Genomic DNA, 13,235 nt, shown 5'->3' with positions numbered 1-13,235 from the left:
GCAACATCTGGAGTCCCACAGTTTGGGAAACACTGATGTAATGCAAAGGCTGAGGAGAATTTGCAGGGAGAAATTGGACAATGGAAGTGATCCCCTACCGTCTCCTACTAGTGCCTCCTGCAGTTCCCCACCACCATTGGTTTCTGAAACTTAGCCAAGCTGATGGAGTGGGGTATGGCGTGGGGCTATTTATGATGGGATGAATGGGTTGGGGCCATTTGTAAAGGAAAATGGGCAGGCATGGAATGGTTCCATGCCCTTAGTATTTGCTTGCCAATGTTACCCTTCAAGTCAAGGCCACTCCTGCATTCCCATTATATAAACAAATGTGGGTATAATGGTTCGTTTGTCCATGAGAGATGTCAGAAGGATTGAATGGATTCTTGGCTTGTGGGATATAACAACACCACCAACAACAACAGTAATAATAAATGACTATACAGGAAATCAGCATCCATGGAAGCTAGCCGTGAAAAAGCCAGGCAAAACACTTCCCAGGATTGTAAACTGGGCTCCTGCTGAGAGGAAGGGCAGGATATAAATCAATCAATCAATCAAACAAACAATCAAACAATCAAACAATCAATCAAACAAACAAACAAACAAACAAACAAACAGTGAGACAGCCACATTCAGGAAATTCAAGCAGAGACTACACAGCAGGCATTACATATAGCAGTACCATCTAGTTTTATTTCTTTCTTTCAACAGTTTATATTGTCTGCTTAATTCTGTAGTTCCTGAGCAGTGTATAGTAAGGTTATAAAAGGGATAAAGTCTGTTAAAATTAACCGTAAAATCAGAACAACGTTATCTAAAATGCCAGCTGGGTGTTTTTTTAAAAAAAGTATGATTAAGGCAGGGAAAATTTGTTTCATTTGAAGCAACCCTAACAAGGAAGGGGTCCTTGTCTTAGCCAAAAATGATGGGAGCAGAGATGCTCATGGCTGGTTCCTCAATGCAGCATGCTGTGGTCTCACAGCAAGGTGTTGCAATATACGGGATTATCCATTAACCACTATTTTAAAGCACACAAAACTCAGATCAGCAGACTTTTCCTCTGCTCAGTAATTTCTCAGCTAGATTTCAGCAGACCTCGAAATGCATTTTTCAAATCATAGCTGAGGTTTGAATCGATTGAAACAAGAATGGCTTTAGCTACATGTGTGAAAACACAATACCTGTCATCACTGCACCTCCTTTCTTCAGTAATTTCATTGCATTCATGTTCTCCAGGGACTACCTGTCAGGCCACAAGACTGCTAGCAGTGAAACAATAAGAGAACACAGGGAGGGGAACAAACTTCACATATACCAGCTAAAACAAGACATTTCAGACAACTAAAGGCTTCTCGAGGGGCTGCAATTGATTTACTCTACATGCACACCAGTAGTTCTTTGCTCTCTAGTAGTTCTTATTTGCTCCCATGGGTTTTCCACTAGTGAGGTTCAGCTCAGAAAGGTTTGAAGTCAAGCTATTATTTATGGAGTAGAGAATCTGAATTTATGAAGGCTTTTTTAGAGCAACTATGAAAAATGTATGACTTAACACCATAGTCTTCAGTCTCCCCGTAATTACACCTTTGCGGTATCTGTGATTTTGGCTTCCTTCTCAAGGCTGGCACATTGTATACATGTTCCACTTCCATTTTACACATTTATTAAAGCCAGGTGGCAATACCTGATTCAAAACAGCTCATCATTTGACATATCTCCTTGTCACTCTGTTCATTTTATCACTATCCTCATGCATCTCTTCCTTTTGCCTTTCTCCTTTCCTTCTTGTGTATCTTTCTCAGCAAGGAGGTGGGACCTGGAAGGGTAGTCAGGCTTTGGAATGCTGCAACAGTGGCAACTAGAATTCCATTGGAGTAGTTGCTAGCCAGTGACCCGTCCAAGCTCCTCCATGCCCCAGGTCCAGTCTTCCTTGTTTTCCAGACCTGGGACCTCACTTTCACCTGTGGGCATGTATGCACAGTAAAAATAAAAAATCCACTTACCAGCACCACAAACAATATAAATCCAAGACACAGATCTTCATGGACCTTCATGATTTTTACAACAACCCCCCCCCCGCATGAATTATAGAGCACATTAGTGGCCACAGACATGACCTATGGTTTGATTATGGTTTTGAGAGGATTCCGTATAAAAATTATGAGACTCCATAATGATCCATGTTTGTGTGCAATTTTAGTGTTGTAAAAAAATACAAGATTTGTGTTTTTTACGTTTATTCAATGGAGACAGATGTGATCTGTGATTTAATGGGAAGTGGGGTCAGGGGGAAAGAAGCCAGAAAAATATTATGTAATTTTAGGAGGATCTACTTTACTGGATCCAGCCTATGTGTGTATGCCTTCACTCTGGCACTCCATTCCCTCTCTCTTTCTCTGACACTTTGGTACACTCTTTCTGCCCAGTCTCCTGATGCACCTTTTCTTCCCTATGCCTCCCATCCATGGTTGCTCCATTTTCCTTTCCTCATTTTCCTAAGTGACTCCCTTTCCTTTCTACCTTATTGGTTGCTTCAATTTATTTTAGCAGCTCAGGTGTCCATCGGAGCCTCCCAGATCCCACTGAGCTGAAAGAGAAAAATGCTCTTCTTCCAACTTCCTCAGTCAGTTCTATCTACTTTTCAGGGAGGGAGGGGGTTAATCACCCTCACCACCACATGACAAATGAGCAAGCAGGGTGTGTGTGTCAGGGGAAGTCTTCAAGAGTGCCATTGCATTTGTGGATGCCACATTAGTGGTCCCAGACTTAGATACAACCCACAATGTTTTCATGTCATCTCTCGTAGATTAATTAATCAATTAATTAGTATCCCACCCTTCCTTCAAGAAGGAGCCAGGGGCAGCAAACAAAAAACACTAAAAGCACTCAAAAACATCTTAAAAACAAAAGACTTCAAAACATCTTAAAAACAAAAGACTTCAAAACATCTTAAAAACAAAAGACTTCAAAACATCTTAAAAACAGCTTTTAAAAACAGCTTTAAAAACAAAAAGCAATTCCAACACAGACGCAAACTGGGATAAGGTCTCTAAAAAGGCTTGCTGTTAATATTCTTCAAAGAAAGCAACCCCCATTTTCATCTGCTTGTGTGAATCGGCTCTGAGGCAGTCAATATGTCTGTTGAATAGAAAAAGAGGATCTATGCAAAACAAAACACATTTCCAATACTCTAGTGCATTCTAACACTCTAAGAAACACTGTCTTGCTGTTGAGACTTGTAAACTGGTAAATACTTATTGCAGAGAAAGTTTCAATCTTTTATTGAACCAGGGTGCAAACAAAGTAAAGTATTTTGAGTCAAAGCATTTTTTTTTATTTTACACAGTATAAGATGGGTAAAAATAATTCTCTGATTTATATTTATTTACTACTTTAGCTGAAGCTTTCCGGTCCCTTTCCAAACTTTTATAAAAGACCAGTTTGACATTGATTCAGCACAGAAAGAAAGTACAAAACAAATAGAATGATCAGTGTATTTCAAGTTTATGTTTGAACTTTGCAGTAAAATTCACCACAGACTTAGAAGTAGGAAAATATTAGTATTTATTGTACTGTCACTTCCTTAAAGATGTTGGATATTCCCTTGTCCCTGAATTTCTGTTGGGACAGAAATGTTATGCTACTTCACTGAATGAATGACATAAATTTGAAGAGCAGTTCAGTTGTCCTGAGCAGAGAGGTGGAAGATCATGGAATGTGCTTGTAAAATGGTGGTGTGGTTTTGGCTGATTCTACCCAAAATGGTGTTGTTTTGGCTGATTTATATAACATAAATGGGAGAATCATGTGAGAAATACAGTAGGGCCCCGCTTTTTGGCAGCCCGCTAAAACGGCGGCTTTCAATTAGAGTATGGCCCACTCATACGGCACTTGTTCCACTTTTACAGTGTTTTTCAGGCATCAGACGCCATTTTATTGATGGAGTTCCACTTTTCGGCGGGTTTCACTTTTAGGCGGGGGTTTGGAACGTAACCCACCGTATGAGTGGGGCCGTACTGTATCTGTCTTTCGTGAGATATTCCGCACATGATTCTCCCATTTATGTTATATCCTCCGTTCTAGATCCTCAGTGTTTCCAACCTTTGTTGAAAAGAGATTTGTTCATATTCTACCAACCACAGACCCTTTACGTTACCCTTACATTATTCTGCTCTCTTAAACAGACTAAGGACCTGTATTACAGCAGCCAGGAGGAGGCTTACTGCAGCCCATAAGGGGTCCACTCAATTTCTCTAGGGGGAAATGGATACAAGTTGCCCATTTTCTCAGAGGGGCAAGAGAATCAAGTTCTAAGTTTTATGGAAGAACCTCCTACACTGCAGTAATTCAAAATGAAAGTGTCATGGCAGTGGTCTTGTTTACCTGGCTTCAACCTCATTCTGAGAAACATTAAAGCTTTATATCCCTGCACAACCCCTCTGGAGTGCTGCAGCCCAGAAAGAGATGCATCACATAAGAGTGCTGTATGTTTCAAGTATCACATGAAGATTCTGTTAAATACGGTGTTTCAAGTTTCTTTCCGTCTGTCTCTGGTCACATCCATATCATACATTGAAAGCATTATTATACCACTCTAACAGTCATGGCGGTTCCTGGGAACTGTAGTTTGTTAAGGGTGCTAGGAAATGTAGCTCTGTGAGGACATCACCCGTAACAAACTACAGTTCTCTGTGACTACTAAATTGGTATAATAGTGTTTTCAGTGTATGTTGTGGGCGTGGCTATGCTATCATTGTTTTATTACTTCATTTTACCTAGAGTAACTGCTACTGATTTGATGACATCTTCAGTCTGAAGGGTTGTCTTGTCCACAGCTGCATACACACCATGCGTTATTTCTCTCAAATAATCCTGGGAACTGTAGTTTACCCCTTACAAATCTATAATTCCCAGCACCCTTAAGAAACTACTGTTCCCGGGAATCTTTGGGGCAACTAATGTGCTTTAAATGAGCTTTAGGTGTGAAGTGTGTATGTAGCCTGAGTCTCATTTAAAGATAAAGAACTATAAAAAAGTGAGAGCAGGTACCTTGAAGTTGCCCTTCTACAGTTAGCACCTGGACAGAAGACTGAGCAGCCACAGAGCTCACCTGGTCACAGTCTTCTTCCCCTCTGTGGTGATATGTATTGCATTTCTACTTAGATTACAGTATTTTTTTCTAAATTTGCAACTATATATATCAATTAGCACATGCACATCTGTGTCCTATTTTGTTCTCTTTTTTGGCGAGGTCTAAGTGGCCACCTTAGTTACAAAAATAAAAATAAAAGCAAAACAAAAAACAGACAAAACAAAAATGTGATCATCTGGTTTCTATGCCTTTGTATCGGATTTTAGCTAGCAATCACAGCTAAATTTATAAGATCTCCTTTCAAACATCAAAAACCATTCAGCCAGTTTAAAATGCAATACCTGAGACCCAAAAAAGGGAGGGTGTTATATCATTTTATCTAAACTCATTTGTAGTAATGCATTCACATTAGGTCTTCATTCTCTTTATATATAGGAAAATACACATTCATGCAAATTTTGCCTCGGTCTGAGAACTCTGTACATCTATCTGAAAAAATAGCACAATGTACAGTAATTAAGAAAGCTATGCTAATCTTGCAGTAACAAAATGTCTACATTGTCATGAACACCTTGCAGAAGCAGCTCCCCAGGATAACTAACAATCTTCCGTCGTTTTGCAGCTTTAAGAGTCCCCACTAAAGCTTCAAAAAGGTTGGCACATTTTTCATCAGCAAAGAGTACACCAAACTTCACACTCAACATCCCGTCAGGATCTAGACAAAAGAAAGTATTACACTGCAGTGATACACAACATTTTTATTTCATCAAACATTTGAGACTTAGTGGTCTTTTTCAATGTTTTTAGTACATGATTTTACACTTTTGGTTTTATTATTTTAACTATCTTCTCTCCCCCCTCCCCATTTTGTATGAATTGCTTTTATTTCATTTTTTTAAATTCTTGGACAGTGCTTTCTTTTCATTTAAAAGTGATCTTTCTCTCTCTTTTTTAAAACCTTCACACCAAATAATCATATTGGGTACTATTAATATCACAACCTGAAATCATTTAGGCCCAGTTCAGCTAAAGTCAGTCACATGATTAACAGTAAAGAATCTTGTGGCACCTGAACAAGTAAATAAGTTAGTGCGGTATACGCTTTCATGGACTGCAGTCCACTTCATCAGATGCATCCTAAGTTGCAGGTATACATGGTTGCATGGGATAGATTGTAAAAAGTGAGGTCAGAGGGAAATGAAATGCAAAAAAAGACAGACAGTGATAATTACCTGAGCTTAACCTGAAGTTATGGCCACTGGGTAAGATACGTTTTTTATTGAATTCTCTTCTGTCAAAGGTACAACAATACAGTGAATTTATGTCACTGCTGCTGCACTGGCAGTAAACAAAATCCTGATGTCAGCAGGATCCTACTAGCACAAGGGGAGGAATTGAGCAGAGCCAAAGCATGGTCGCAGAGGAATGGGACTTAGTTTGAATCTAATGCTTGCTCAGGGCTCATTTCTGTCCTGCCACTTTAAATTACACTTGTGCAGTCTGTGGTGTAAAAAAGCACTTCTATTTGAGCCAGTAGAAAGCCTCAGACAGTTACCCCTTACACTAAAAAACAGGTCTCTCACCAGATAGGGTAAACCCATTCCCCTAACTAGGTTTGTCTCTTCCCTCTGCCCTTATCAGAGCACTCAAAACATCCATGGCTATGGAGTTTCACACACTCTCAGATATAGACAAATTTTCTGCTGGCTAAACAATTCACTATTACTTAACAGGTACGTGATCTATGCAGGGAGAATCCCTTGGGATATGCACCTATTTTATGTTGCAGGGAATGCAACAGGGAGAAGAGCTGTCTTTATCACTGAAAGCCAAATGCACCATTCTGCTCCTTTTATTGGTACAGTGAGCCAAAAACTTTGTACCTCATTCTTCCTTGCAACATTCAAGCAAGGAAGAGAGTGGCCGAACAAACATTAACTGGAATTGCTGTTCTGAAGGCACTCCCTACAGTGCATATGTGAGGGTTGCCTTATTAATGACACAGTCTCCCCCAATAGCTGGACCCCAAAACACAGACACTGAAGGGACAAGCAAGAGAACATAGGAAGCTGCCTTATATTGAGTCAGACCATTGGTCTATCTACCTCAATATTCTCTACACTGAATGGCAGCGGCTCCCCAGGGTTTCAGGCAGGGAACACTCCCAGTCCTACCTGAAGATGCCAGGGATTCAAACTGGGACCCAATGAAGAGCGGGGAGATGGGCTAGCACAGAGATTCCTGTATTGTGGTCTATGACCACAGCTTTATTCAGGTGGTCTATGACATATCCACATTAAATATTCATATTGGGTGGAATTCAACTAAATCCTTGCACTAGTGGAATGATTTCAGCTAGTGCATCCCCCCTCTCCCTACACACCGTGCACCATCCCCAAATCTGCTCTGGAGGTTTGAGGGGAAACCCAGAATATATTTACAGGGAGCACAAGGGGAGGAGAGGGGGAGAACGTTTCATTGCGCAAGGAAAAATCTTGGTGCTGATGGAACCTTTGACTTGGTGCTACAATGAATACAACCCATTGATTTCAATCATATTTTATTGTTTATATTGTAATTTTATGTATTACCCTTTGAATTATGTGGAATGCAAATTGTAATACAATAAAATACAATATAAAAAAGAAAAGAAACAAAATACAATTAAAAACCATACAGCATCTAATGCAGCACATTGCAATTGCAACAGCCAGAAAAATCACTAAGTGGTCCACCAAGACCATCAGCAATTTTTAAGTGGTCCATGAGAACCACTGGGCTAGGATATGTGGAATGAAGACATCCTTATTTGGCCATTAATTCAAATAGGACTGAGCTATAAATAAATGTCTATTGCAGCTATATCTCATTATATTTCACTATTCCCATGAGTCTTTTAGGCAGTCTCTCACCATTCAGATGCAATGATGTTCTCCAGCTGTGCCATGGAATATACTGCACAAGTGAGGCGTGCTGCAACCAATGGGAAGCTGCTATTCTACTACTGGGTGACCTTTCTTTTCTTGAAGGGTCCCCCTGCCTTTCTCTGGTGAATGACAGATGGCAATATAACAGGTGCATCTATACCCAGTATTAAATTGCCATGATGGGAAATCACACCTGTCACTCCTCTGTCATGCAAGAGGGCTGAGGGGCCTTGAAAGAAGGATGGCTGTCCCATTCTATATAATGCTGTCAGAATTCACTCTCCAACCAATAGAATTTGAAAGAAAGCTGTGACTGTTTCAGCAATGTGTCTGTATCATGGTTAAGTGGACACCCCCATTTGTTTCTCACCTCAGACAGGAAGGACATATAAATTGATTTATTATTATTCATTAGAAGATTTCTATACCTGTACTGGATGGATCTTTCGTCTCATCCAACAGGGCTTTTCTTATGTTCTTATTTGTCATTAATATTTATAGGCCACCCTATGACAGAGTTTTCAAGGCAGAACAGAACAAGTTTCATTACCATTTTCTAGAATGTTGAGAAAGTTAGGTATAGGCAGAAATCTTTATGGATGTGCATCCAGTCTCACATGGTTTGAGAGCAAGACAGAATCCTAAATGGTTACCATCTACCTATCTTTCTTGTTTAACCACTAAGTACTTACTTTTGGTGCCCAGACGCCGAATCTCTTCAACTAAAAGACTGATTTCATGTTCAATGTTCATTGTTGCCTATAAATGAATTATTTCATGAGTTATTACTTGTTCCATTCAGTTTTCTATCATGTCCACTCCATGCCGGCATGGAAGCCCCACTGACAAGGTACACCCCAATGTTCTCTGCCAAATAGTTGGTGGGCAGAAGCTACTATTAGCAGCATCTCCACTGGTGGTAGCTATCAGAAACCCCCAAAACAAGGCATTTTGGGAGAGGTCAGGGCTGGGTTGGCACAGAATCCTCTGGATCCTGTGCAGTCCCTGCTATTGTCACCTGATGGCAATAGCTCTAATCTGAATTTCTTTGCTGTGCCAGCCTGGGAGGGTTATGGATGCAGTGCTGACTATGCCGCTCCATCAAGCCCATCGCTGCTGGCCAGGAATTAGGATTGCAACCTAAAATATATATTTTTAAATCCACTGAGATAGAAATACAGTTTTATGCTTAAAACTGATTGTATATAAAAATATAAAGCTAAATATTTGTTTTCTACAATATGAGATAAATACACCAAACCTTCTTCTCTTAAGTAAACAATTCATTAACTAATCTGTATGGTTCATAAAAGCATCTTTTTACAATTTCTTTTTAAAAAATTGGCTACATGACTAACTTAAGTCAATTGATTTCAGTGGGTCTGCTTTGGAGTATGACTTGAGTTGGATACTCAAGGGTTTACAAAGCAGACCTGGCCAAGCCTTCTCCAATTATGGCTTCTGTTTTATGATTCATAATGGATGTGAGACTCATGTGTTTTGTTTTGTACTCAGGTATTGGGAGTAATATAATGGCTACTGACTATATGCTTGAGACCACAGCATATTCTTCCAGCTCTAGCCTAAATTAGAGAGAAGTGTCATATTTAATTCAGGCATGGCTAATTGAGTGAGCTTTGTATTTCATATGCTTTCAGAAAGGGCATGTGTGCCTACATGCATGTATGCCATCCACAGTTCTGTAGGCAGCATGGCGTAACACTGGCATACATACAGCAACTGTGTTTTCATGCAACAAAATGCCTGCCCAAAGGATGAGGAAAAGTTTAAAAGCTGCTGTGGCTTTAAATTGCTCCACCTGGCATATGTTAACATGTGGTAAGACTGTGGAGCAGTTTACTATGCGGATCACAATTTTCATCATGCTGCTACTACATCAAACTTTGATTATCCTTTACTCTGTGTTGGAGAAATCACCCAATCTGCATAGTACACACTGAACATAAGTGTTTCATTATATGGTAACAGCAGTCACATGGGTCATAAAACAATCATAAATGGTGGTGTTAGTGTGTAAACCAGCCATTTGCTTGACCTTTTTTCTTTCTTTTTGGTAGGGGAAAAAAAGCTTTTCCTCCCAAATACAGCAAAGCTACAGGTAATGATAGAATCATGTAAGCTGGTGCCCTACCATTAGGATTATTCCACACATTACACAGCAGTAAAGCAGGATTTGCCACTGAGTGTACACTCAGCAGGGAACTGCATCCAATCCTGCCTCTCTAATTAGTATACCTGTAGAATACACATTTCCACACACATTGGTCTCATTATGTGTACACTTGAAAAAAATGCATGTGAAGTGGGCCAGATACTAAAAAGGCTTGAACATAATTTCACCATAAATAGGCAAGTGGACATAGACTGGCATGACAGCACCCTGATGGTATATGCTGTAGCACTACCACCTCTTCAAAACGTGCTAAACCAAATGGCAACATAATAGCAACATTCAAATCATATTGACTATCTGAAGTAAATTACTTATGAGGCCAACCGATAGCATTTTTAGCATAAGAACCACCTGGGTTTTCTAGAACTAAACCCATGAACAGGATTTGACAGTCATCCAAGTTCCTTTGCAAGAATCAGCCCACAAACTATTACTGCTTCCACTGGATGTTTCAACAGAGACATCCACACGGTCACTTTAACACTGAACACAGAACACAATATTAGAAGGCTACCTCTTAATTTTCAATCTTTTCAGCATAACCATGATGGCTAGGAAACAGACACCTTATTGAATAAGAACTGGTACATGTTTATTCAGAAGCAAGACCCATTTAGTTCAATTATTCATTCATTGGCGATCACTCATGGCCAAGTAAGGCTGTCTTACTGCCAAGTAAGCATGTAAAGGACTGCAGCCTACATGTGCTCATTCATCCCATGTCACAGTCCTGGTTCCACATTTACAAAGTAATGCATGGAATATTTTCCTTGCTGCAGGCTGGAGCACGTCAAATAGTGGAAGTGTGGTGGAGAGTGGCAATTGTCCAAATATACTTCTATTCACACATCTCAGATCAGGTGATAAAGGGATACATTTATCTCCACCTTTTCACAGAATACTCAGGGATGAAGCCAGATTCTAAGAGATAGAAAGAGGTAAGAAACCTGTGGCCAGATGTTGGATTTAAACTCTCATCATCCCTGGCCATTGACCAAGCTGTCTGGGGATGATGGGTGTTGGGAATCTGGACGGCCACCAGTTCCTCACCCCTTCAATAGATACTACCAAATGTGGATGTGAACCTGACTTAGGATGCTGATACTAGGCTTCTCAAATGATGAAAAAGTGGAAAGCTGGCAAAGGTGGGCAAGTTTCTCTTGAATTTTCAGAATCACATTAAAGTATTGTGGGAGACAGAAGAGAAATCGACTAGCTTGTGTTTAGGAGCACATTCAAGTGTGGGTTAGTTCACTGCTCCAGCAACGAGTCAGCATGGCCTGCTGAGTAACTTCCTTCCTGATGTTCGGCACCCCCTAATTTGGTCATGGCGCCTATTGCAAAAGGCTTCAGTGGGCCTTTTTGGGATCCCTTCCCCGCTGCTGCTTCCTTATCCCCTCCCCCCATCATTCCTTCCCAGTCCCCTCGGCAGGAGGATGACAAAACAGCTTTGTGTCCCCTTGGAACTCCCACATGCCACACGTTTTTTCCTCCCTCTCCTTCAACGGCACCCAAGAGCAGCAAGCCGCGCGGCAGAAATACAATAAGGGAGACTGTGCTGGTAGCTTGCAGAGGAGGAGACGGGGCGCAGAGATAGAGAGGAGTGTGAAGTGTTGGCGTGGAAACAATTAACAGGGGCAGAGAAAGACAAGCATCCGCCGCACGTGCCCTGCAAGCGAGCGTTACAGCCCCGACCCCCAGCGTGTTTGTTTGGAAGGCAGCCCCATTGTTTTCAGTCGGACTTCCATCCAAGTTAGCCAGCTTAGGAATGCGAACCTAATGCTAGCATTATAATGAACCAAGGTTAAAGTCCTGCAGAGCATGTTTATTTTAATCCCCTCGATGCTCGGGAGAAGATCAGCCCTGATTATACGTGAAGCCATAAGAAAACGAAGCGTGCGCTCCGAGTTGCCGGGGGAGGAACGGGGGACCGGGAGGCTCTCCAGTAGTAGCAAAAAGAGGGCTTGAAAAGCCTCCTTTTGGAAGGAAAAAAACGTGGGAATCCCTCGAAGCACGCCGACGGCTCTTCCCTTCTGTCCTCAACCGCGTGCAGCAGGTCACACGGGATCCCGGTGCGGAAGTGCCGGTGGCTGACACGCCATCTCCATAATCCGCAGGGCTACGGCGGGAGCTCTTCCATCCCCCCCCCTCCCCGAAAGAATCCGCGGCTTGGATCTCAGAACTGACCACGCACACCCGCCAGCCCTAGGTAGACTTGAAGCAGCGCCCCCCGCCCCCGCGAGCGCCCGGACCGAGTCGGCTAGCCAACCACAAATCCCTCCTTGCCTAAGCCGCCCGCCCCGCTCTCCAACCTCGTGGTGCGTCGCGCTCTCTGTCAGGATCCTCCACAGTGCACTGACCTATATCAGATTCTCGGCGACGGGTTTTCCCCCTCCTCTCCCTGTTTCTTTGAGTGATTAGGAAGGAGCTGCCTTCAGAAGCAAAGTGCAGGAGGAAGTGTGGCTCTGAGGGAGTGTCGCAAGGAGGGAAGCAGCTGGGGGGGGGGAAGCTTTGAAAATGAGACTAGTGTAGGTGCCGCCCACATCAAGGAACAGAAACCTTTTTTTTTTGTATGAGAGAGGCGACGGATACTTGTTGGTAGGGTGGCCAGAAGATGCAACAGAGGACAGGGCTTCTGTACCTTTAAGTGTTGTGCGAATTACAGGAAGGTGGACAGAGTCCGGGCTTAGAGGATCTACGTTGTTTTTTGGGTAGAACCTCTAGAGACCACTAACCCGATGCAAAGAGTTGTGAGCCCAGGAATTTGTTCTGGGTACCAGAACTCAGCTGTATCCACAGCCCTTCCACTCTTGGTCATCCCAAGCTTTCTTCTTCCTATAGTATAACCTAAGGCAGGAGGGAGTAATTTGGTTGCTGCCATTATTAAGCTATTTATTTATTGCATTTATATCTTACCTTTTCTTCAAAGTCCTCAAGGTGGCATACATGGTTCTTCACCTCCTCATTTAATACACACAACAACCCTGTGAGGTAGGTTAGGATGAGAGGCAGTGACTGGCCCAAG

At 41.9% G+C, this 13,235-nt stretch overlaps 1 protein-coding gene across 3 annotated transcripts; it reads right to left on the bottom strand.

Moving 5' to 3' along the window:
• Positions 1 to 3,275: 3,275 nt before the first annotated feature.
• ABRACL (ABRA C-terminal like) lies at positions 3,276 to 12,707 on the bottom strand. Of its 3 annotated transcripts, none has more exons than XM_061624005.1 (3): positions 12,523 to 12,707; positions 8,709 to 8,775; positions 3,276 to 5,804 (listed from the first exon to the last, which is right to left on the bottom strand). In XM_061624005.1, the coding sequence occupies exons 2-3, from the start codon at positions 8,767 to 8,769 to the stop codon at positions 5,620 to 5,622; spliced, it is 246 nt and encodes an 81-aa protein (XP_061479989.1). In that variant the 5' UTR covers positions 8,770 to 8,775; positions 12,523 to 12,707; the 3' UTR covers positions 3,276 to 5,619. The 3 variants fall into 3 exon arrangements, with proteins under 3 accessions (XP_061479989.1, XP_061479988.1, XP_061479990.1); XM_061624004.1 differs by having other exon boundaries at positions 12,571 to 12,707; XM_061624006.1 differs by lacking the exon at positions 12,523 to 12,707 and adding an exon at positions 12,497 to 12,521.
• Positions 12,708 to 13,235: the final 528 nt, after the last annotated feature.

Source organism: Rhineura floridana, chromosome 4 (genome assembly GCF_030035675.1).
Source record: "Rhineura floridana isolate rRhiFlo1 chromosome 4, rRhiFlo1.hap2, whole genome shotgun sequence".
NCBI lineage: Eukaryota > Metazoa > Chordata > Lepidosauria > Squamata > Rhineuridae > Rhineura > Rhineura floridana.
Note: the sequence above shows the minus strand (reverse complement) of the source record. Positions and strands in the feature narration are given on the sequence as shown.